At 41.4% G+C, this 27,193-nt stretch overlaps 1 protein-coding gene across 1 annotated transcript in view; it reads right to left on the bottom strand.

The window, feature by feature from the left end:
• Window positions 1-266: 266 nt before the first annotated feature.
• HLH3B (Helix loop helix protein 3B) overlaps window positions 267-27,193 on the bottom strand; it is an 80,679-nt gene continuing 53,752 nt past the window's right edge. Inside the window, exon 3 of the mRNA XM_067140227.2 lies at window positions 267-1,057. Coding sequence (XP_066996328.2) covers window positions 568-1,057 — 490 coding nt within the window. The 3' untranslated portion in view covers window positions 267-567. The remainder of the gene's footprint in view (window positions 1,058-27,193) is intronic.

The following is a 27,193-nucleotide window of genomic DNA, read 5'->3' as shown; positions in this document are numbered from 1 at the left end:
TCTCATTGGACGCCGTTTGCAAACTCTGCCCCAGCCTCGTACGGACGACCAACTGTGGCAAATGGTTGACAGAGAATGGAGAACCATCCCTCAGGACACCATCCGCACTCTTATTGACTCTGTACCTCGACGTGTTTCTGCGTGCATCGCCGCTCGCGGTGGTCCTACATCCTACTGAGTCGATGCCGTGCGCATTGTGTAACCTGCATATCGGTTTGAAATAAACATCAATTATTCTTCCGTGCCGACTCTGTTTTTTCCCCAACTTTCATCCCTTTCGAACCACTCCTCCTTGGTGTTGCATTTGCTCTGTCAGTCAGTGTATTTTAAACGTCATCACACTTTCTTGTCCACAAAACTAGTAAATCTGTAGCTTTGGACACTCCAAGCAAGCATACTGCATTCCATACATACATAAACGTAACCGATTATCTATAACATAAATCACATCCATGTTCCGTTGTCACACTTGGACAATCCGTACCTGATATATCAACACATTGCTAATTATATAACACAGATTAATTTTGGAACATAAACTAAATGATGAGGATGTCATTAAGGGTTTTATTTCTTGACTTTGGCGCCCTTATCTGGTGGGTAGCTGAGAGGCCAGCAGGACGGCCCTGCGACACGCTTCTTGGACCGCACGAACGGCACCACGGACCTCGCCATCTTGGGTGACAAACGCCTCGCTCCTTCCTTAGCGTCCCTATCCTCTTCCTTACTCACTTCTTCGTCCTTCTCCACCTTGATTTGTGACCCTGTGTCGATCACCACCAAGTTGTTCCCGTTCTGGTCGCACACGACAGGCGGCTGCAGCAACAGGAGGGGGTGTCCTTGACGAAGTAGACGACAACGCACCGATGCTGGGACTCGGGCGGCAGGAACCTCGCATTTCACCTGCACCTCCAAGTCGTTCTCACTTTCGTCATTATTGTTGTTATTACTCGTAGTATTATTGTTGTTATGGTTATTGTTATTATTATTATTATTATTGGCTACTTGTTGATGCTTCTTTTGCCATTCCAAAACGTTTGTCAGGAGTCGAATATATCTGGAAAGAAAAATAATGCATTATTTGATGATGTTCGTAGAAATGGTTGTCGATTGTACAATACCTAACAAAAGTTCGAGTCCAACAGCGAAAATAAGTTAATGACCTCCTGGTCGAATTGGTTTGCAAATATTTTGTGTGGTTTATTGGTGTTGATATATTACTTTAAAAACAACAAAAACAAACTGTTGAAATGTGGAATGAAGTATAGGAGTTTATAATTGTTTTGAAACATTTTGAGAACCTAGAAAAATACACCACTTTTGATTGTAAATGCCATCCAATTCACTAAAGTATGTGGCTACATTTTTTCTATAAATACCTATCCAACAGAGTATATATTCCCGGATGCGCTGATATGGCGTGTTGATTCGTGCAACAATGCTATCGGATGGCATTTGGAACATATCATCTAAGGAGTTTCGTTAGGTATGAGGGTACGTTCTGTTCCTGTATGCTTTCCCATTATTAATGTACTATGTATAATGGTAGAAAATGAGCTCTAGCATGGAAATAAAGCATTTTGGGACTCTTGTCCATGCAACAAATTTTGCTTCCACGTGTGAGAAATTTGTCGCGAAAGTGTGGCTACACTCTGTATGTCAATGAATGAAATCGTTAATGTTTCAACATATTGGTTATAACAGAAATAAATATTTATGCTAATGAAGAAAGTATTAAATTTAAATGTTGAATAGAAGTATAAAGGTAAACGTCAAATAAAGCCGTGGCAAACTATTGATATCTGTATTTTCAAAACATGAGGCTGATTGTTGTTACTGCGAGTTTGAGAGAGCGACTGAACGGATTGACACCGTAAAGCATTCTGACGAAAGCTCTTGACCTGTAGATTTGCAGAGTGTCTTTAAAAGCATAAACATTTCTTGCGGTATTTTCAAATTATTAAAGAGAAATGTAGTATTCGGATAGGCCAAAGCGCTCGCCAGTACTTCAAGGCCACCTACTCGTCCACTGCCCGCCATGTGCGTGAGAACAATTCTAAAGGGCGTACACACATGACGTTTCCTCGCTAAGCAGTCAGTCGTGGACTCGTGGTTTGCCGACAGTATTTCACATACAGTTTTAGGGTTCGCTTAGTTGATTGGTGACAGTCCTAATAGCAGCTGGAATCGTGTACATCATATCTATAGCGTGACGTGCAAATCCATACGCATATCACTTACTTTTATTATTTGAAAGGATCAACTACTTCCCAAACAATCTGGGCTGCCAAAGGTCAAAGTTGCACGCGAAGCAAAATAATCTGAAACTATAAATTAAACGCACAATAAAACTAAAGCTACAAAATATTTCATAGCAACCGAGCGAGTGGCTACGCGGTTTGTGTAACGTAGCTGTCAGCTTTTCATTCGGGTGAGAGTGTGTTCGATCTCCACAGTCGACAGCTCTGAAGGTGGTTTTCCGTGGTCCTATTTTCCTTCCCTCTGATAACCGTTTCCTATCCTATCGTTGCCATAGACCTATCTGTGTGGGTGCGACATAAAACAAATTGTAAAACAAATGAAGTTCATGAAATATCATTCATCGTCACAATATAGACATCTACAAAAGTTCACTTCACACATACTTAACAGGTAAACGTTCAGCACATAGAGCAATGTTATATCAAGGCACGTTATAATGGATGCTTCGAAACAGCAAGGGTCCTCCAGTATTGATAGTAATTTTCTACAGTTACAGTATGGATATGTCCGACTCGTTGGATGAATGGTCAGCGTACTGGCCTTCGGTTCAGAGGGCCCCGGGTTCCATTCCCGACCGTGTCGGAAATTTTAACCTTCATTGGTTAATTCCAGTGGCTCGGGGGATGGGTGTTTGTGCGGTCCCCAACATCCCTGCAACTCACACACCACACATAATAGGGGCCCATTCACAGTCGAGCCGGTTGGCGAGCCCGTCCATGTATAAAATCCACACCCCGAACCCGACTGGCTCGACGGTGACCATACACTGGCGAACCCGTTGGCGGACCAGTCCGCCAGTCTGTATTGCAAATAGTAGGTCTATGTGCATTGCCTAGTTTTTGTTATAGAGAAAGTGGGTTCGAATCCCACTGTCGGCAGCCCTGAAGATGATTTTCCCTTGGTTTTCCATTTTCACACGAGGCAAATGCTGGGACTGTACCTTAATTAAGGCCACGGCCGCTTCCTTCCAACTCCCAGGACTTTCCTATCCCTTCGTCGCTATAAGACCTATCTGTGTCGGTGCGACGTAAAGCCACTAGCAAAAAAAAGTTTTTGTTATGGCCCAACGAAAACATTCCAAAGTGGCTGTAGCTGTTGCAGATTTTGTGCAATGATGAAGTAAAGAAGAAGAAACGTGTGTGAATGAAGGAATGGTTGAGAGATAAACTAGGATTTTCACACGTTAGCCTATTAAGAACTCTGTGCGTACAAGAACCTGCAGATTATAAGAACTTTCTGCGTACGGATAGCGACAGTTTTTGCGAAAAATTGTTGGAGTTGATTCGGCCAAACATAGAGAAACAGGAGACACACATGAGAGATACCATCTGTGCTGAAGAGAGGTTAATTGTAACATTGCGATTTCTAGCGACAGGGAAAAGTTATGAAGACCTGAAATTTAGCAGTGTAATATCTCCTCAGCTACTTGGAAAAATCATTCCTGAGACGTGTTGGGCAATCTTCGATACGTTGCAGTCGGAATATTTGCTCGTAAGTGGGCCTACACAATTTTGATTGTGATGTATTATAAGATCGTTTTTATAAAACAAACGTAATATTCTTTTGAAAGTGATTAGTTTGGAAAATGTTATTTCACTACGAATTATGAAATACAGAAAATTCCACTACTGTAGTAATGTATGATACATACTTACAGTATTAACAAGTTAAGCGCAGAGGCGCGAGAGTTATATATGTCATAGCACAATGGTCTATAGGCTTATATTATTTGTACGAGAGTATCGGTAGACCATGGATTCTTCTTCTTCAAATTACTATTATTACTATTATTATTGTTGTTGTTATTGTTGTTATTATTATTAGTGTTCGAATGTCGCACTAACACATGGAAGGTATTGCGTTACGCAAGGGTGGGAAAGCTCCACGACTCGCCCGGTACATTTCAATACATTCTTCCCGGAACTGCTTATTCTTCTCAAAAGTCATTGTTATTTGAGGTACGCCTAATTAACTCACACAGAAACCAAACTAAGCTACAGACGAAACCACAGTGAGCCGGTCAGGTAGTGGCCATACACACACTGACGGGTTGGCGAACCGGTCGGGTTCGTTGGTTTAGCAGTCGAACCGCCAACACGGACCCAACCTCGAGCCCAACCCTCAACAACCCCCCATTCACCTTCGAGCCGGTCAGTGCGACCAAGGTCAAGAACGGGCTCGCCAACCCGCTCGACTGTGAATGGGCCCCTTAAGACTATCCTCCACCACAGTAATACGCAGTTACCTACACCTTGCAGATGCCAGCTATTAATAATAATAATAATAATAATAATAATAATAATAATAATTGTACCGGGCGGTACACCTCCACGCTGCTAATTTAAAATTTGCGCCAGTTGAAACTCCTCTGCCGGAGGAAGTCTGAACTTTATTGACGGTATTAATTTTCAAGTTTCTCAGAAGATGTCACTAAGTGGAAAGTTTGGAGTTTTTGAACTGTGCCACTTTTGATGTATTTTTGTTTTACCGGTAGTAAGAAGTGTGAACTTTCTCTTCTAGAGGACACTACTGAAAAACTACAATGGTGCACCCTAGTGCGATGTGAAAGAACTATTTTTTGGAGAAATTTTTATTTCAAAAGTTTGTTTCTTGTTAATTTTTTTTTCTGTTATTGTTTAAGTTGGCTGTATACCCCTCTCTTTCCCCTTGTTTTGTATTTAGCCAATCCCGAATTTCTTTAATTAACTTCTGACCAATCTGATGTATCTTCCCCCATCTTGAATATGCTGCTTATCCCTAACCAATAAAGTGATTGTGGGCGGGTGTTTTATTTCCAAAAACGCCTCGAACTTTCCGCGAGAGTATATAAACTGCTGATTTTTGGGTCTCTGCGCCACTTCTGCACCATCTTTCAGTGCGTAAAGTACCTAGCAGGAGGCGGGAAGCGCCTCTTTCTTCGGCAGCGGTCAACAACAAGGTAATGGCCGATTAATAACTTCCTTCTTTGCTAGCTCAGCAGTTTAACTCTCGGGGCGGGTCCGAAGTTTTTCCATAATGTAACCTTCCTTAAAATGTAAAGACCCTTGGTATCTATTCTCTCTTTAAACTGCATATCGGGATAGAGAGTGCTTAACCCTCTCGAGCTCCCACTCATATTGTTTTGAGGTGAACTTATTTTTCTCAACCTATTCTTCTTTAACGTAATGTAAATTGTTTCTTTCTTAAGTCACCTCTTTAGTATGGGATTAGCCCTTGTATTAACGGCCTAGTGCCAAGTAGGTTTTAAACAAAGTGTATTAGGAGCGCAAGTTCGCCTCCTCTCAAATTGTTATTTTAGAGGTCATGTAATTAATCTTTTTCTCACTTAATAGACCTCAGTAGGTTGGGTAGTTTACCCCTGTGTCTATGTCCTGAGAGGACAACTTGAAGGTGGAGTTTGGTGTGGCCTTTGAGAGGCTTAAAGTTTGAGAGCGAGTGGCTCTTTCTTGAAAATTGAGTGTTGTATGCCTCGAGGAGGCTTTTCTGTGTAATTTGGAGCAAGTGCTCCTGAGCATGAATGGGGTTTTCTGCCCCTCTGTTAAAACTTATTTTGGAGTAAGGTTGGGCTGATTGCCCAAGAATTGTAAAGCCGGGGCGCGAAGCCCAAATCCGGTAAATATTGTAACTACATTTTGTTGCCTTGCTACTCTGTACCTGCCATGCTTGTTATTTCTTTATTTTGAAAAGAAAATATAACCTTGTTAATTTTACATGAACTCTAATTTCGTAGCTTGAGACCCGTTCACACCCGCACCTTCTTTCACCTCTAACTACCGCAAAAACACGGTAACAATAATAATAATAATAATAATAATAATAATAATAATAATAATAATAATAATAATAATAATAATAATAATAATAATAATAATAATGAAGCCTCCGTGGCTCAGACGGCAGTGCGTCGGCCTCTCACCGCTGGATACCGTGGTTCAAATCCCGGTCACTCCATGTGAGATTTGTGCTGGACAAAGCGGAGGCGGGACAGGTTTTTCTCCGGGTACTCCGGTTTTTCCTGTCGTCTTTCATTCCAGCAACACTCTCCATTCTCATTTCATAGCATCTATCACTCATTAATATAAATCACTTTGGGAGTGGCGACCCCATCGTAATAACAGCCTATATCTGATTCATTCATTCCATCCCTGACCCAGTCAAAGACTGGAAACAGGTTGTTGGTTTTCATTTTCATTCATCAATAATAATAATAATAATAATAATAATAATAATAATAATGTTGTTGTTTGAGTCATCAGTCCATAGACTGGTTTGATGCAGCTCTCCATGCCACCCTATCCTGTGCTAACCTTTTCACTTCTACGTAACTATTGCATCCTACATCTGCTCTAATCTGTTTGTCATATTCATACCTTGGTCTACCCCTACCGTTCTTGCCACCTACACTTCCTTCAAAAACCAACTGAACAAGTCCTGGGTGTCTTAAGATGTGTCCTATCATTCTATCCCTTCTTCTCGTCAAATTTAGCCAAATCGATCTCCTCTCACCAATTCGATTCAGTATCTCTTCATTCGTGATTCGATCTATCCAGCTCACCTTCAGCATTCTTCTGTAACACCACATTTCAAAAGCTTCTATTCTCTTTCTTTCTGAGCTAGTTATCGTCCATGTTTCACTTCCATACAATGCCACGCTCCACACAAAAGTCTTCAAAAACCTCTTTCTAATTCCGATATCAATGTTTGAAGTGAGCAAATTTCTTTTCTTAAGAAAGCTCTTCCTTGCTTGTGCTAGTCTGCATTTTATGTCCTCTTTACTTCTGCCATCGTTGGTTATTTTACTACCCAAGTAACAATATTCATCTACTTCCTTTAAGACTTCGTTTCCTAATCTAATATTTCCTACATCACCTGCCTTCGTTCGACTGCACTCCATTACTTTTGTTTTGGACTTATTTATTTTCATCTTGTACTCCTTACCTAAGACTTCATCCATACCATTCAGCAACTTCTCGAGATCTTCTGCAGTCTCAGATAAAATAACAATATCATCGGCAAATCTCAAGGTTTTGATTTCCTCTCCTTGGACTGTGATTCCCTTTCCAAATTTCTCTTTGATTTCCTTTACTGCCTGTTCTATGTAAACATTGAAAAGGAGAGGGGACAAACTGCAGCCTTGCCTCACTCCTTTCTGGATTGCTGCTTCTTTTTCAAAGCCCTCGATTCTTATCACTGCAGACTGATTTTTATACAGGTTGTAGATAATTCTTCGTTCTCGGTATCTGATCCCTATCATCTTCAGAATCAAAAATAGCCTGGTCCAATCAACATTATCGAATGCCTTTTCTAGATCTACGAATGCCATGTACGTGGGCTTGTCCTTCTTGATTCGATCCTCTAAGATCAGACGTAAAGTCAGGATTGCTTCACGTGTTCCTACATTTCTTCTGAAGCCAAATTGATCTTCCCCCAACTCAGCTTCAACTTGTTTTTCCATTCTTCTGTAAATAATACGTGTTAAAATTTTGCAGGCATGAGATACTAAACTAATAGTGCGGTAGTTTTCACACCTGTCAGCACCGGCTTTCTTGGGAATAGGTATAACAACATTCTGCCGAAAATCGGATGGGACTTCTCCTGTCTCATACATCTTGCACACTAAATGAAATAACATTACCATGCTGGTTTCTCCTAAGGCAGTCAGTAATTCAGAGGGAATATCATCAATTCCAGGTGCCTTGTTCCTATTTAGGTCACTCACAGCTCTGTCAAACTCTGACCTCAAAATTGGGTCTCCCATTTCATCAGCATCAACAGCCTCTTCATGTTCCAGAACGAAATTATCTACATCGTTACCTTGATACAACTGTTGGATATGCTCCTGCCATCTTTCTGCTTTGTCTTCTTTCCCTAGAAGTGGCTTTCCATCTGAGCTCTTAATATTCATGCACCTAGATTTCCTTTCTCCAAAGGTTTCCTTGATTTTCCTGTATGCAGCATCTACCTTTCCCAGGACCATACAGCCTTCGACATCCTTGCACTTCTCCTTCAGCCATTCTTCCTTAGCTACCTTGCACTTTCTATCCACTTCATTCTTTAATCGCCTGTATTCTTTTCTGCCCTCTTCATTTCTAGCATTCTTGTATTTTCGTCGTTCATCAATCAGGTCTAGTATCTCCTGAGTTATCCACTGATTCTTAGTTGATCTTTTCTTCCTTCCTAACATTTCTTCAGCAGCCCTACTGACTTCATTTTTCATGACTCTCCACTCTTCCTCTACTGTGTTTCCTTCGGCCTTTTCATTTAGTCCTTGTGCAACATGTTACTTGAAACAATCCATCACACTCTTTTCTTTCAACTTGTCTAGATCCCATCTTTTTGCATTCTTTCCTTTCTTCAATTTCTTCGACTTCAGATGGCATTTCATGACCAACAAGTTGTGGTCAGAGTCCACGTCTGCTCCTGGGAAAGTTTTGCAATCCAACACCTGGTTTCTGAATCTCTGCCTAATCATAATGAAGTCTATTTGATACCTTCCAGTGTCTCCAGGTCTCGTCCACGTATACAGCCGTCGTTTGTGGTGTTTGAACCAAGTATTGGCGAGGACTAAATTATGGTCAGTGCAGAATTCAACCAGCCGACTTCCTCTTTCGTTCCTTTGTCCCAATCCAAATTCTCCTACTGTGCTACCTTCTCTTCCTTGGCCTACCACTGCGTTCCAGTCTCCCATCACAATTAGATTCTCGTCACCTTTGACATATTGTATTAAATCTTCTATCTCCTCATATATTCTTTCAATTTCTTCATCATCCACTGCACTAGTAGGCATATAGACCTGCACTATTGTGGTGGGCATTGGTTTGGTGTCTATCTTGGCGACAATAATTCTTTCACTATGCTGGTCGTAGTAGCTTATCCGCTGCCCTATTTTCTTATTCATTATTAAACCAACTCCTGCATTACCCCTGTTTGATTTCGTGTTGATAATTCGGTAGTCGCCTGACCAAAAATCCTGTTCTTCCTGCCAACGTACTTCACTTATACCAACTACATCTAACTTTAGCCTATCCATCTCCCTTTTCAGATTCTCTAACCTACCACAACGATTCAAACTTCTAACATTCCACTCTCCGACTCGCAGAATGTCAGTATCCATCTTCCTGATGATCGCCCCCCCTCGTGTAGTCCCCACCCGGAGATCCGAATGGGGGACTAGTTTACCTCCGGAATATTTTACCCGGGAGGAAGCCATCATCAGTACATCATTCATGCAGAGAGAGCTGCATGTCCTCGGGAGGTGGTTACGGCTGTAGTTTCCCGTTGCTTTCAGCCGTGTAGCAGTATCAACACAGCTAAGCCATGTTGAGTGTTATTACAAGGCCGTATCAGTCAATCATCTAGACTGCCGCCCTTGCAACTACCGAAAGGCTGCTACCCCCCTTTCGATGAACCATTCGTTAGTCTGGTCTCTCAACAGATACCCATCCGATATGGTTGCACCTGCGGCTCGGCTATCTGCATCATTGGGACACGCAAGCCTCCCCACCGCGGCAAGGTCACATGGTTCGCAGAGGAGGATAATAATAATAATAATAATAATAATAATAATAATAATAATAATAATAATAATAATAATAATAATATTAACAATAATGATAAAAATAATAATGTTATAAGTTTTACCTTCCACTAACTTCCTTTATGGATTTAGTACAGCTGTTTTCCCCTTCCCTTTTTATATGCTTATTGCTTCTTCTGAAGCCAAGCTCCCTTCCAAAATGATATGCATAGCTTGGGAGCATTTCTTCTTTCTTTCTTCTTTCTTAATCTGTTTAGCCTCCAGGGTTGGATTTTCCTTCCCTCAGGGATCCCACCTCTACCGCCTCAGGGGCAGTGTCCTGGAGTGTGAGACATTGGGTTGGGGATACAACTACGGAGGATGGACAGTACCTCGCCCAGGCGGCCTCACCTGCTATGCTGAACAGGGGCCTTGCGGGGGGATGGGAAGATTGGAAGGGATAGACAAGGAAGAGAGAAGGAAGCGGCCGTGCCCTTAAGTTAGGTACCATCCCGGCGTTTGCCTGGAGAAGTGAGAAACCACAGAAAACCACTTCCAGGATGGCTGAGGTGGGAATCGAACTCCCGCTACTCAGTTGACCTCCCGAGGCTGAGTGGACCCCGTTCCAGCCCTCGTACCACTTTTCAAATTTCGTGGCAGAGCGGGGAATCGCACCCGGGCCTCCGGGGGTGGCAGCTAATCACACTAACCACTACACCACAGAGGCGGTTTGGGATCGTTTCACAAACCGAAAGTGAGATGCCTTTCTTATATCACTGTCACTTTTCTCTTTATGAACACATTTTTTGAGTTTGTGAGGTCTTTAAAATATTAGGTCCCTATTTCGATAACAGTTTCTTCACTCTACTTTTCCCGATAAGATCACACCGTCGCACAGGTCTATAAACCACTTGGGTTTTTCAGTGAGACCAAAGTCAGCATCACACACATTATTCGTAAGTTGCATCCTCTGCGAAAAATCAGGTTGCAACCCATCTTTCTGGCATGTTTTCCTGCAGTTATGTTTTGCAATATTATACCTAGGTAACGTGTAGAAGGAAAACATTATACTTCCTTTACTCACCTGAGAATATGTGCCTTAAACACTGTCTATTGTTTAGCAGCACTGTTCAATATTTACCAGGCTTTTACCAGGAATAAATTTCACAGATACTGAAAACTCTTCACTGTTTCGTAGAAACATCATCTTTATTTTACTCTACTCCTACACATTTCTTTTCCGCTTTTCAGGCTTTGAAACATCACCATTTAAGGCGACACTCCGTAGATAAAAATCGATATTTTGGTCATTTTGGTAAAAAAAAATTATGACTGAATTTGAAAGGATTGAGTTTCTTTTTCCTTGTCACGAAGTTATTCCGCTGAATTCAAACAATTTATCACTGTAATAATGTCCGACTCGTTGGCTGAACGGTCAGCGTCCTGGCCTTCGGTTCAGAGGGTCCCAGGTTCGCTTCCCGGCCGGGTCGGGGATTTTAACCTTCATTGGTTAATTCCAATGGCACGGGGGCTGGGTGTATGTGTTGTCTTCATTATAATTTCATCCTCATCACGACGCGCAGATCGCCTACGGGTGTCAAATAGAAAGACCTGCACCTGGTAAGCCGAACCCGTCCTGGGATATCCCGGCACTAAAAGCCATACGACATTTCATTTACTGTAATAATGCTTTGTTTTGCACAATTCAGGAATTCACACTCCACTGAATATGAATGTGTTGTTGAAAATTTTAACAAGGTGTGGTGCTGCGAACACAAAAAATGCTAATGAAAATCTCCACAGTGTTATCTGGTCAAAACGCCCAAAATAAATCTTTGTTGTTTGTTTCTAGGAAGAAAATTGCAATGGCTGTGTCAGAAGCAATTTTATTGGTCTACCAAGGACAATATAGTACTGATGTTGACAAAACTCCAGGTAGGAGCCCGATGTGCGAAGTGAAGGAACTCCTGAGTAAACAGAGGGATCGTCGTAGAGTGAAACAGTGTGTCCGCCGTTCTTTGGAGAAGGAGAGACAAGCTTCCAGAGTTGATAATATTCATGCAGAAGCTGCCAAGATATGGAAAGGAAGGAAAACATTCAGTTCTGGTAACTTTTAGGTAATGGATCAGGAAGAAAATATCACAAGAATTTTGCTTTAATTTTTCTGCCAATTATAATTTTATATTTAAATCCCATTTCCTTCCATAATATTCTGTCAAATATACCTAAATTTGTATGGTATTAGTATCGCAGTCCTCCTCTGTGGTGTAGTGGTTATTGTGATCAGCTGCCACCCGCAGAGGTCCGGGTTCGATTCCCGGCTCTGCCACGAAATTTGAAAAGTGGTACGAGTTCTGGAACGGGGTCCACTCAGCCTCGGGAGATCAATTGAGTAGAGGTGGATTCGATTTCTACCTCAGCCATCCTGGAAGTGGTTTTCCGTGGTTTCCAACTTCTCCTCCAGGCAAATGCCTGGACGGTACCTATCTTAAGGCCACGGCCGCTTCTTTCCCTCTTCCTTGTCTATCCATTCCAATCTTCCCATCCCCCACCGAGGCCCCTGTTCAGCATAGTAGGTGAGGCCGCCTGGGCGAGGCACTGGTCATCCTCCCTAGTTGTATCACCCTCCCCAATGTCTCACGCTTCAGGACACTGCCCTTGAGGCGGTTGAGGTGGAATCCCTCGCTGTGTCCGAGGGGAAAGCCAACCCTGGAGTGTAAACCGATTAAGAAAGAAAAAAGAAAGATATGTATCGCAGCTATATTAAGAAACCTGCGTATGGAATGTTTGATTTCAGAATTTTTTCAAGTAGTGGGGATGTTTAAGTCCAATATTTTATAACGTAAAAATTACACAAACTTTAGAACGATATATATCCTTATATAAATTATGTACAGAAAAATCGACACGTAGTGCTTTTAAAAGGAGTAATATCTACCTAATTACAAATTTTTATTAACATGCTAAGTAAATTTCATGAAAAAATGGAGTTAAAAATTTCAAAACAACATTTAAAAATCATTTTGGAAAAATTATTAATTGTGTATGAAGGAAATGTTCATATCATCTCTACTTTTATGTAGGCGACATTCCCACAATGTTCCGTGAAAGTCCATGCATTAGGTAAAGATATCTTTTTATCTCCGGTGTCCGCCTTAAGACAAGGGAGACATTTTGTCGCGTATTCCAGACGAAAGCATTATGCACCGCTCTGCTGCAGTAACGTACGGTCACATGGCGAGAGTAGCGATGGGCCTTTACTCCACTCCTGCCAGGGAAGTTCAAAAAATAATAGGCCTAGTACAAAGAATAGTTTAAACATCACATGTCGAGTAAGGATTGACTTTCGGGCTTGTGAACACTGCCTGCACATAGTTCCATGAAACCGAAGCTGTATAGAACTGAAATTTGGCTGTTGGTTGGCATGGGCTCTTTTTTTCACTGAGCCCCTCAATTGTTTACCTAGATTATGCATGAATATTTTCAACGTGCTTGGAAATTTATCGAACTTTTCCCTTGATAATTTATTCCAGTCCCTTATTTCTCGTCCTATAAATGAATATCGGCCCCAATTTGTGTTCTTGAATTCCAACTTTATCTTCATATTATGATCTTTCCTACTAACTTACTAAAAGTTCCACTGAAGCTTATTCTTCAGCTTATGTCATTCCAAACCAACTCACACCTGACAGCTCTAAACATACCACACAATCGAGCATCTCGTCTGCTTACTCCCAAGTCTTCCCAGTCCAATGTTTGTAACATTTTAGTAACTTTACTCCTTTGTCGGAAATCACCCAGAATAAATCGCGCTGGTTTCCTTGGAATATTTTCCAGTTCTCATATCAAGTATTCCTGGTGAGGGTCCCATGCACTGAATTCACACTCTAACTGCTGTCTTACCAGAGACTTATACGCTCTCTCCTTTACATCCTTACTACAACCATTAAATACTCTCATAACCATGTGAAGAGATCTGTAACCTTTCTTAACTACTCCGTTAAAATGATTTCCCCAATGAAGAACATTCCTTATATTAACACCTAGGTACTTGCATTGTTCCCCATGAGGTACTGTCACCCCATCAACACAATAATTAAAACTGAGAGGACTTTTCCTCTTGGTAAAAGTTACAACTTGACTTTTCATCCCATTTACAATCATACCATTGTCCGCTGTCCACCTCACAAAATTGTTTTTTTGTCCCCTGCAGTCGCTCACAGTCCTGCAACGCACTTCCTTCTCTATACAGTATAACAGTGCTTTTGCTGGCGGGACCTAGTGTTTACAGTGCACTATGTCTTCTGGAATGGGCTAGAGCAATTGCGTTACTTTCATTGATCTGTCTCAGCATTATCCTTGGCTTTGACAAAATGAAAGTGACTGAGGTATGAGTGATGCCATTCCTTCTGCAGCCAGTCCCTGCTATGAATGGTGTGAAAATATTTCTTATAGGGTCAGTTGGTGCATGAATTTTAGTGGGCTTGGCAGAATGATATGTAATAGCAACTTCTGGCTCGGTGAGGAAAGCAACGGGAAACAACCTTACTCCTCATTTCCGTACTACGCCTCTTCAGTGATGACTAGGCCATCTATAGCAGCTGATGGCGGAACTCTTGAGGATCCAACCAGACTTCGGGCTGAGGACTAAACATACACATACACAGTATAACATCATCCGCAACTATTGTTATCTGTGATTCCAGATCTTTACTCATATCATTTATATATATATAAACACATAAAGGTCCAATAACACTGCCCTGCTGGATCCCCCTCTTAACCATTACAGGATCAGATAACGTTTCACCTGCTCCAATTCTCTGAGTTCTGTTTTCTAGAAATTTAGCCACCCATTCAACCACTCTTTTGTCTAGTCCAAATGCTCTCATTTTTCACTAATATCCCATAATCTACCTCATCAAAAGCCTTGATAGGTCAAGAGCGATACAGTCCATTTAACTCCTAAATCCAAAATATCTGCTCTTTCTTGTTCGAATCCTGCAAGATGTAGCAGCTATGTTAGATTGTATGTATGTGACCTTGCCGCGATGGGGAGGCTTGCGTGTCCCAATGAAGCAGATAGCCCAGCCGCAGTTGCAACCATATCGGATGGGTATCTGTTGAGAGACCAGACTAACGAATGGTTCATCGAAAGGGGGGTAGCAGCCTTTCGGAAGTTGCAAGGGCGGCAGTCTGGATGATTGACTGATATGGTCTTGTAATAATACTCAACATGGCTTTGCTGTGTTGATACTGCTACACGGCTGAAAGCAACGGGAAATTACAGCTGTAACTAACTCCGGAGGACATGCAGCTCTCTCTGTATGAATGATGTAGTGATGATGGCTTCCTTCCGGGTAAAATATTCCAGAGGTAAACTAGTCCCACATTCGGATCTCCGGGTGGGGATTACACGAGAGGGGAGGGTCATCAGGGAGATGGATACTGACATTCTGCGAGTCGGAGCGTGGAATGTTAGAAGTTTGAATCATTGTGGTAGATTAGAGAGTCTGAAAATGGAGATGGATAGATTAAAGTTAGATGTAGTTGGTATAAGTGAAGTACTTTGGAAGAACATGATTTTTGATCAGGCGACTACCGAATTATCAACACAAAATCAAACAGAGGAAATGCAGGAGTGGTTTAATAATGAGTAAGAAAATAGGGCAGCGGGTAAGCTACTACGACAGCATAGTGAAATAATTATTGTCGTCAAGATAGATACCAAACCAATGCCCACCACAGTAGTGCAGGTCTATATGCCTACTAGCTCAGGGGATGTTGAGGAAATCGAAAGAACATACGAAGAGATAGAAGATTTAAAACAGTATGTAAAAGGTGACGAAAATCTAATTGTGATGGGAGACTGGAATGCAGTGGTAGGCCGAGGAAGGTAATACAGTAGGAGAATTCGGATTGGGACAAAGGAACGAAAGAGGAAGTCGGCTGGTTGACTTCTGCACTGATCATAATTTAGTCCTTGCCAATACTTGGTTCAAACACCACAAACGACGGCTTTATACGTGGACGAGACCTGGAGACACTGGAAGGTATGAAATAGACTTCATTTTGATTTGGGAGAGATACAAAAACCAGGTATTGGATTGCAAAACTTTTCCAGGAGCAGACGTGGACTCTGACCACAACTTGTTGGTCATGAAATGCCATCTGAAGCTGAAGAAATTGAAGAAAGGAAAGAATGCAAAATGATGGGATCTAGACAAGTTGAAAGAAGAGAGTGTGAGGGATTGTTTCAAGGAACATGTTGCAAAAGGACTAAATGAAAAGGCTGAAGGAAACACAATAGAGGAAGAGTTAATAGTCATGAAAAATGAAGTCAGCAGTGCTGCTGAAGAAATGTTAGGAAGGAAGAAAAGATGAACAAAGACCTGATTGATGAACGACGAAAATACAAGAATGCTAGAGATGAAGAGGGCAGAAAAGAATACAGGTGTTTAAAGAATGAAGTGGATACAAGGTAGCTAAGGAAGACTGGCTGAAGGAGAAGTGCAAGGATGTCGAAGGTTGTATGGTCTTGAAAGGTAGATGCTGCATACAGGAAAATCAAGGAAACCTTTGGAGAAAGAAAATCTAGGTGTATGAATATTAAAAGCACAGATGGAAAGCCACTTCTATGGAAAGAAGACAAAGCAGACAGATGGCAGGAACATATCCAACAGTTGTATCAAGGTGAAGATGTAGATAATTTGGTTCCGGAACAAGAAGAGGCCGTTGATGCTGATGAAATGGGAGATCCAATTTTGAGGTCAGAGTTTGACAGAGCTGTGAGCGACCTAAATAGGAACAAGGCACCTGGAATTGATGACATTCCCTATGAATTACTGACTGCCTTATGAGAAACCAGCATGACAAGGTTATTCCATTTAGTGTGTAAGATGTATGAGAGAGGAGAAGTCCCATCCGATTTTGGCAGAATTATTTTATACCTATTCCCAAGAAAGCCAGTGCTGACAGGTGTGAAGACTATTGCACCATTAGTTTAGTATCTCATGCCTGCAAAATTTTAACACGTATTGTTTACAGAAGAACGGAAAAGCAAGTTGAAGCTGAGTTCGGAGAAGATCAATTTCGCTTCAGAAGAAATGAATGAACACGTGAAGCAATCCGGACTTTACGTCTGATCTTAGAGGATCGAATCAAGAAAGACAAGTCCATGTACATGGCATTCGTAGATCTAGAAAAGGCATTCGATAATGTTGATTCGACCAAGCTATTTAAGATTCTGAAGGTGATTCGGATCAGATACCGAGAACGAAGAATTATCTACAATCTGTATAAAAATCAGTCCACAGTGATAAAAATCGAGGGCTTTGAATAAGAAGCAGCAATCCAGAAAGGAGTGAGGCAAGGTTGCAGTTTGTCCCCCCTCCTTTTCAATGTTTACATAGAACAGGCAGTAAAGGAAATCAAAGAGGAATTTGGAAAGGGAATCACAATCCAAGGAGAGGAAATCAAAACCTTGAGATTTGCCGATGATATTGTTATTTTATCCGAGACTGCAGAAGATCCCGAGAAGCTGCTGAATGGTATGAACGAAGTTTTGGATAAGGAGTACAAGATGAAAATAAATAAGTCCAAAACAAAAGTAATGGAATGCAGTCGAATGCAGGCAGGTGACGCAGGAAATATTACGTTAGGAAATGAAGTCTTAAAGGAAGTAGATGAATATTGTTACTTGGGTAGTAAAATAACTAACGATGGCAGAAGTAAGGAGGTCATAAAATGCAGACTAGCACAAGTAAGGAAAGATTAGAAGATTAGAAAGATGTTTTTGAAGACTTTCGTGTGGAGCGTGGCATTGTATGGAAGTGAAACATGGACGATAACTAGCTCAGAAAGAAAGAGAATAGAAGCTTTTGAGATGTGGTGTTACAGAAGAATGCTGAAGGTGAGATGGATACATCGAATCACAAATGAAGAGATACTGAATCGTATTGGCGAGAGGAGATCGATTTGGATAAATTTGACGAGAAGGAGAGATAGAATGATAGGACATATCTTAAGACACCCTGGACTTGTTCAGTTGGTTTTTGAAGGAAGTGTAGGTGGTAAGAACGGTAGGGGTAGACCAAGGTATGAATATGACAAGTAGATTAGAGCAGATGTAGGATGCTGTAGTTATGTAGAAATGAAAAGCTTAGCACAGGATAGGGTGGCATGGACGCTGCATCAAACCAGTCTATGGGCTGATGACTCAAACACACATGTACGTATATATATATGTATGTTGAATCCTCAGCCCGAAAGCTGGCTGGATCCTCAGCAGCTCCATCATTAGGTGTCATAGATGGCCTTGGCATCACTGAAGAGGCATACTAGACAAATGAGGAGTGAGTTAGTTTCTCGTTGATTTCCTCACTGAGCCAGAATTTGCTATTACACATCAGTCTGCCAAGCCTACTGAAATGTATGCACCAACCGACCCTATGAGCAACATTTTCACACCATTCATAACAGACACTACGAGCATCACTCATACCTTAGTCACTCTCATATTGCCAAAGTCAAGGATAACACTGCGGAAAATGATCTTCTGAGGAATTTTTAGATCATTTAAAATGTTTTTAATGTAGTGTATGTATGTATTCCTTGCTGTTAGGCTGAAAAACTCAACAAGCGACAACATTAAAAATTATTATTTTTTTCCTACATATGGTTAAAATTTGCTAAATAAATGTCATGACCAAACAAACTGACAGCAGTTGCTGGTAAATAAGAAAGTGTAAGGATATGATTTATACCCTTGGGTCTTGAGTTTCCAACATATCTGCAGGAACACAACACAGAACTCTGATAACTAGGAGAAAGTATTTCCTAACGTGTCTCAAGCGCAAGGAATACACCAATCTGCACCCCCGTCTCTACAGCCAGTCATTCACCCCTACGTACCTGAAGGCCAAGAACAAATGGGAACGAGAAGGAATTGGAAAGAACAGTTACGTAACTCTCCACTTCAGTAGAGAATTTTCCTCCGAAGTAGTTCTGTGCAAAGGAAATGTCAAAAAGAAACCACCACAAAATGTATTTTTATTTCAGATAGTGAATAATTCGGAAAATACGTGTTTACAACAGATGGACGTGTTTAATTTTGTAAATTGTGCAGTGTTAAAGTGATTGGGGAAAGGAAGGCTGTTGTACAACGGCACATTAAGCGAGGAAAACATCTGCAATGTGTAAAGAGTGCGAAGGATCTTCAGGGGAGAAGTATTTCATCCAGCAAATCATTATGTCCATATTTATATACCCTTCCAATTAAATTAGTAGACAATTAATTCTGTAAGAACAAGAACTGTGTAGTGAATAGAGGAGGGATATCTTTCTTGCAAGATCACCAGAAAACAGTTTTGTTAGTGTTTTCCTTATTTGATAGCATTTTTCCATAAATTTAAGGGCATTTTATTGATCATTTTCAGTGATTTTTTAGTTTGACGCAAGTGTAATATATATAATAAGTTTTATCTGTGCATTGCTCAGAAATTAAAAAGGATGGTATTTCTGTATCGGTTGTATCCACAGCAACAAGGAAATGCACTTTTTCATTTTCCGTAATTTCTGTCTGTCTGTCTGTCTGTCTGTCTGTCTGTCTGTCTGTCTGTCTGTCTGTCTGTCTGTCTGTCTGTCTGTTTGTATGTACACGCATCACGAGAAAACAGCTGAAGATAATTTAATGAAAATCGGTATGTAAAGTTCGGGAATAGGCCACTACAATCTAGGCTATAAAAAGTCTTTTCACGCTGAGAGAAATGGTAGTTTAGGGGAAGGCGTAAAATTTAATTCCCAGATGTTTATGTTATTACTTGTCCTATCTTAACGAAAATTGGTATGTAAAGTCCGGGAATAAGTTGCTACAATCTAGGCTATAAATAATCGTATTCGCGCTTAGAGAAATTGTAGTTTAGGGGAAGGCCTAAAATTTAATTTTCAGATATTTATGTTATTATAGGTCCTATCTTAATAAAAATCCGTACGAAAAGTCGGGAAACAACTCTCTATAATCTAGGCTATAAATATTTTTTTAACGCTGAGTGAAATGGTAGTTTAGAGGAAGGCCTAAAAATTTAAGTGTCTAATATTTGTGTTATTAGTGGTCCTATCGACAAATTCTAAATAACTTAAGTTATATAGCAACATGCCGGCCCCGTGGTGTAGGGGTAGCGTGCCTGCCTCTCACCCGGAGGCCCCGGGTTCGATTCCCGGCCAGGTCAGGGATTTTTACCTGGACCTGAGGGCTGGTTCGAGGTCCACTCAGCCTACGTGATTAGAATTGAGGAGCTATCTGACGGTGAGATAGCGGCCCCGGTCTAGAAAGCCAAGAATAACGACCGAGAGGATTCGTCGTGCTGACCACACGACACCTCGTAATCTGCAGGCCTTCGGGCTGAGCAGCGGTCGCTTGTTATGCCAAGGCCCTTCAAGGGCTGTCGTGCCATGGGGTTTGTTTTTTTATATAGCAACATATACACTTTTACCTAACCGGCTATGATAACAGAGATATTCATGAATTTGGATTTTTGTTGCTAAGTCCATACCAGCGCCGACTCACAAGAAAATGGGTAAACAGAATTTAATAAAAACCTGTATATAATACAATACAGAACAACTTTCAGAAGATTGATGCAAAATGTCAATGGTCTCCAGGAGAAGGAAAAGAGGAAATGTAATAATAAGATCTGGACACAAGAGAGGAGAAAACTGCAAAGTGAAAGGATGAAGAACTATTGGAAGTCAAGAAAAGAAGGATTAAGATGAATGCACATGGTTACTTTCCGTGGTCCTTAGATGGCCAACATCGAAGAAAGAAGAAGAAAATTGGTATGTAAAGTCGGGGAATAAGGAACTACAGTCTGCGCTGTAAATAATTTTGTAAGACATTCTAATATCACAGAGTCGAAAGAAAACTAAATGTGAAGGCCTACAATACAGAAAGCATACATTGATCAACAATAACGTTACATTGACCATTGTTTGTTGTGATGTGCTGTGTGTCTCTGTTGCCACTCATCTCCAATAGAGACGGTTACTGCTGTATACAGAGTATTTTTTTCTTAATTTGATTTCCGTCGCACCGACACAGACAGGTCTAATGGCAATGATGGAATAGGCTAGGAGTGGGAAGGAAGCGGTTCTGGCCTGAATTGCGGTACATCTCCAGCATTTTCCTGCTGTGAAAATGGGAGACCACGAAAAACCATCTTCAGGGGTGCCGACAGTGGGGTTCGAACGCACTACCTCCCGGATGCAAGCTCACAGCAGCGCGCCCCTAATCGCGTGGCCAACTCGACCAGTCGACGGAGTATAACGGCCTGTCTGAATATTGGGGAGTTAGTTAACTTTCTTCTTTAGCATGTCATTCCCTGGTTCATAAATTTTCTGATACTACTGGTAAGTATTTGCCTGCTGCCATTTCATGATGGATACAGTACTTTTGTATGTATCCATCTCTTGGCACAGGCCAGAGTAAAGTGTAGCTTCCACCGAAGTCCCAGTCTCATCCATGGCTGTGACAATATGGAAGCTGCTGGGGTATGGGTGGTGCTGAGTAATGACATTCAGAGCACGACTAGTGCATCTGAGTGTTATGAAAGGTGTTGCTCGTAGGGCCAGTCGTGCTGCAATAGCACTTTCTGACCCAGTGAGGAAAGCAATGGCAAACTACCTCACTCCTCGTCTTGCCTAGTATGCCTAATTTCGGTGCTGCCATTGGTTTTTGCGGTTTCCTTATAACCACATAACCTTTGGTGGTGATATTTGAGGATCCAACCAGCCTTTGGGCTGGTAACCTAACAGACAGACAGACTGGTAAGTAACAAACTGGTTCATCATAGCATGCGAACTATTCAATCTCTACTCTGAGACATTGATTGGAATGAGCAGTGTGCATATTTAACGGAATAATGGCAGAGGTGTGTTCACGGCTGTCTGCGGCCTGGTCATTCCAGCACTGGAACTTTGGGCTGTTAGATCGGCACCGTAGTACTGTTCGTTAAAAGTGAGAAAATTTGCGGTTATTCATTTGATCGAGTACTTTAGGCCTATATGTTATTATTATTACTTGTGAGGTATGGCTATGAAGTGTTTACATCCATTTATTATTATTATTATTATTATTATTATTATTATTATTATTATTATTATTATTATTATTATTATTTACATAGTTGTGTACAAGTCGTATTGGTAAAATCATGGTCGTATTATTTGTGAGGTTATGGTCATGGAATATCTGCTGTATATATACGTAATACAGTCATTAAGTTCTGAGACTTGACGCCTGGAGGATAGGCACCAGCACGACACTGTATGTTGAACAAGATGCCGCATTACACGGCGTACACCTACACAGAATCACATCCACCCTCAAAATAGTCGCCGTTGGCCGTTATGCACCTGTTTGTTTCTGTCGTGGTGATGATGGCGTTTTCCAGGTGGCGGATTGTCGTTTCAGTTGCAGATCGTAAAGGAAACACCATGTTTCGTCTCCATAATCCGGTTGAGAAACGTCGGATCATCGTCAGCACTACTGATGAGGTCACCACAAATAGTCACGTTGGTCTTGCGACAGGATTCGTGGCACACTGTGTTGGGTAACACGAGACACGTTGAGGTCATCCGTCAGAATTTTGTGGCATGTACCATGGCTGACCCCTATTGCTGCTGCGAGATCGTCTACCGATTGGGAGCGGTTAGCACGCATCAACGTTGCAACTTTTTGGATCTTGCCTTCCGTTCGAACTGTTTATGGCCAACCGTTACGCACATTATCTTCCAAACTGTCCCGTCCTTGAACAAAACGTCGGTGCCACCTAAACACAATACTGCGACTCAATGCGTCCTCACCGTAAAACTGCTGCATCATTTCAAAAGTTTCGGCAGCGGTTTTGCCTAATTTCTGGCAGAATTTGATGTTTGCCCGTTGCTCAAACTGTGACATGTCAGGGTCCGACTGGCGAATTCAAATCACCGTCACAACAACGACCGTACGTCTGCTTCCAGTGCATGCACTCAGCTGTCCCTTAACTGGCATGGTACCATACCACGGCGTCACCTATGCGCTATAGTGCACCACAGCACCAGAATGCGGTCAGTCTCAGAACTTCTTACATTAAGGAACACGTAATTAATAGTATATAATTTATTATTACCTGTATTTATTATGTATAATCCAATGCAACATTGTGCAACACACTGTAATAAGTCCAGAACAATGCTATGGGCGACCAGAAGTACGAGGGCAGATCAGAAAATAAGTTCCAGTTCCCAGTTATGGGCATTTATTACACCACCTATAGAACAGCAACACGACTATAACGACGTACACTGTAACGTCACTTTTACTCATAGTTTTCAAGAGACTCCAAACCAACTTGTCGATGCCGGATGCATAGAAATTTCCTCCAGCGTTCTGCAACCACTCGAAGACAGCGGCCTTCACCTCCTCATCGGTCTGGAAACGTCGACCACCGAGCTCCGTTATGAGCTTACCGAACAGATGAAAGTCACATGGCGCTAGTTCGGGACTGTAGGGTGGATGTTGCCAGACCTCCCACTTGAAACGCTGCAGCAGTTCTCTCGTTTGGCGGGCGGGCCTTGTGAGGTGTTACGTTATCGTGCAACAAAATCACACCGGCGCTCAATTTCCCCTGGAGCTTCTCTTTAATCGCTTTACGCAACCGGTGCAACGTTTGAAAATACGACGCCGCGTTGATCGTCGTTCGTTTCGGCATGAATACCACGTGGAGGAAACCCTCCATGTCAAAGAACACTGTCGCATTAACCTTACCGGCTGAAGGTTGAACCTTGGCCTTCTTTCGTTGTGGTGATGAGGGGTGCACCCATTCCATTGGTGTTCGCTTCGTTTCGGGGGTGAAGTGGTGGACTGACCTTTCGTCGCCTGTGACGATTCGCCGCAGAAACCCGTTGCCGTCTGCGGCATAGCGTTGCAAAAATGCCAGGGAGGATTGGGAACGTTGTTGTCCTTTGTGCTCATCGGTGAGAAGACGTGGGGTCATCTTTGACACAGCTCACGATATCCAAGGTCCTCGTGAACAATGGCGAACACACTACCATACGACATGTTCAGCTGCGTCGCGATTTCTCTCAGTTTAATGCGCCGGTTCTCACACTGTTGACCTTTGCACGGGTCCTGGACGTTGCGGGCCTGCATTCGCGATGGTTGTCCGTGATATCCGTGGGGCTGGCTTCGAATTGCTGACACTACTTTACGATACCTTGCCGGGAAATGGCCCGCTCCCCATACATAGCACTAATTTCGCGATGAATGTCCGTGCAATTCTTCCTTTTGGCCCATAGGAATCGGACTGTCGCACGCACCTCATATTTGGAATGAACGTCCAGTTAACGCGCCATTGCATTTGACCGCTATTCCCACAATACTAGACGAGACACCACAGCGACCTGCCTAACAGACGTGTGGGTAGTGTCTGTCCCTTTCTTCGCTGTGTCCACATTTGCGACACACAGTGCGCTGCTGCGGCGCGTTAATGCAACTAATCTTTTGATCCACCTACGAATGTACAAAGTTCTTTACATCGTAACTAGGCTGTTGGAAACTCTCGAATTTACGAGAAAATATGTTCTGTCATATTCTTCTAGAAGCCTGGCTAGACAACGTATATAAAGAGGTAGTATTGATCTTAGAGTTGAGTTGTTTTTGTTAGCTCGTGTTGTGTTTCTGCCGACGTGCTACTGTAGCAGTCAAATGTTTCGAGATGGCAGCCTTATTCTTCTGATTATTCGTGTAATGTTTTGTTATGATGGCAGTTTATTAGGTTATGTGCGCATAATGTGTAAATAAGGTGTAAATAAACTGTGTACACAACTGACAGCATTTTGTGCGCGTCTTTGTGAATACATCAAAGTCATCAACATCCACCGTCTAATGATCATTAAATGAAGCACACGAGATTGTAGTTTTACGTGATTATTGATATTGTGATCATAGCCATTTGTACGTGGATTTTGATTTACAAAGACGTGAATTTCCATTTCGGAAGTTCCGCATGAATTGGCCACCGTGTTGAGAAGGCAGCAGCGATATCACTGAGACATTATTATTAGTTAGTGCGACGTTAAACCACCAGAACAAAACACAAAAGTAAAAGTATGTATATTTCTTCACGATTTTTTGTAGCAGTTGTAATTGTCAGATAATTATTCATTCATTCTTCTTCTTTCCAATGAGGCCTGCTAAGGACCACGTGCCAATTTCAGTTCAATTCTTCATACTTTACTGGTTTCTCTTCAGTTCCTTCCAATATTCTTTCATCCTTTCACTGTACTGTTTCTTTCTGTCCTCGGACCACTTCACACCAGGCTTCTTGTTCAATCTTCCTTGGAATCTTTCCTTACTTAATACCCTCTTTCTTAAAGTCTATATGTCCATAGTTTCTTCTTCTTTTATACTGTAGTATTTCTTTCTAAATCTTCTTTACTTCTTGAATACAGATAGTTGTTGCCTTTTCGTCCCAAAGGTACTTGAAAATCCTTTTTGTTAATATGGAATCATCCATTCTGTAAATATGTCCGAAAAATTGCAATCTCCTTTTTCTTATGGTTTCTGTTATGTTTTCTATGTTCCTGTATATTTCGTCATTATATCTTAAATTCCATACTTCTGTTGTTTTCACAGGGCATAAAATTTTTCACATGATTCTCCTTTCTAGTACCTCAAGTTTATCTAATCTATAGTTTAGTACCAGGCATTCACTTGCATATAGGCATTCCGGTTTCACCACTGTAGTGTAGTGCCTTATTTTAAGATTTTTAGATGGACACTTTTTGCTATAAAAATTATTATTTGTGATACCATATGCTCTTTCCACCTTGCGTACCCTTTCTTCTACTCCAAATTTGTCTAAATCATTTTCTTGAATTATTTCTCCCAGGTATTTGAATTTCGTTACCCTTTCCACTGGACCAATATCTGTTGCCAAAAATTTTGGAGAATTTTTGATGTTTGTAATAAATTTTGTTTTTTCTACCTGTCTTGTTGGCTATTTCTTCCAAGAGATTGATTTATGTTGTTGCACTTGTTAGGTTTTTTGACAATATAGAAAAATCGTCTGCAAATGCTAGGCAATTTATTTAGGTGACTTTGTTTTTCTCCCCAAATTTACCGGCAAAATGTTATGTTCTTTAAGCTTTACAGTCCAAATTTTTACAATTTTCTCTAGAACACACTTGAATAAAAGGGGTGACAAACCGTCACCTTGCCGTACCCCTGTATTTTTCTTAATAGGTTTTGATATCTCACCCATAAATTTCACCTTTATCATTGCTATTATTGTTTAATTTTACTATTAAGGCTAATATCCGTACACCTGTTCAGTTTCTAAAAATAATAATTTTCAAATACCTGCACTTAATTACTGATATCGTGATCCTAGCCAGTTTTACGTAAAATTCTATTCGCGTCGATTCAAGCAAGTTGGCGGCGGCGACAGCAAGAGATACGGCAGCGGCCGGACGAAGTTGACATCCGACAGCAGGTCGGACCAGTGTATAGGAAATCGCGTAAAACTAAAAGCTCGTGTGCTTAATTTCGTAATAATAGTAATAATAAAATAATCATCACCTTTATTGAGTCTTAAAGGAAGTAGATGAATATTATTACTTGGGTAGTAAAATAACTAACGATGGCAGAAGTAACGAGGACATAAAATGCAGATTAGCACAACCAAGGAAGAGCTTTTTTAAGAAAAGAAATGTGCTCACTTCAAACATCGATATAGGAATTAGAAAGATGTTTCTGAAGACTTTCGTGTGGAGCGTGGCATTGTATGAAGTGAAACATGACGATAACTAGCTCAGAAAGAAAGAGAATATAAGCTTTTGAAATGTGGTGTTACAGAAGAATGCTGAAGGTGAGATGGATAGATCGAATCACAAATGAAGAGATACTGAATCGAATTGACGAGAAGAGATCGATTTGGCTAAATTTGATGAGAAGAAGAGATAGAATGATAGGACACATTTTAAGACACCCAGGACTTGTTCAGTTGGTTTTTGAAGGAAGTGTAGGTGGTAAGAACGGTACGGGTAGACCAAAGTATGAATATGACAAGCAGATTAGAGCAGATGTAGGATGCAGTAGTTGCGTAGAAATGAAAAGGTTGGCACGGGATAGGGTGGCATGGAGTGCTGCATCAAACCAGTCTATGGACTGATGACTTAGACAACAACAACAACACCACCTTTATTGACTTCCAAAAGGATTATGACTCACTACACCGAGAAAGTCTCCTTTCCGTACTCAATGAATTCGGTCTAGACAACAAAACAACAAACCTCATTAGGGAAACTCTCACTAATACTTTTTCTAAAGTCAAATTGATGGGAGAATTTTCGGCTCCTTTTGAGATCAAAACTGGT

The sequence above is a fragment of the Anabrus simplex genome, chromosome 2 (assembly GCF_040414725.1).
Source record: "Anabrus simplex isolate iqAnaSimp1 chromosome 2, ASM4041472v1, whole genome shotgun sequence".
Lineage (NCBI taxonomy): Eukaryota > Metazoa > Arthropoda > Insecta > Orthoptera > Tettigoniidae > Anabrus > Anabrus simplex.
The sequence above is the reverse complement of the archived record's forward strand: the minus strand, read 5'-3'. Positions and strand labels throughout refer to the sequence as shown.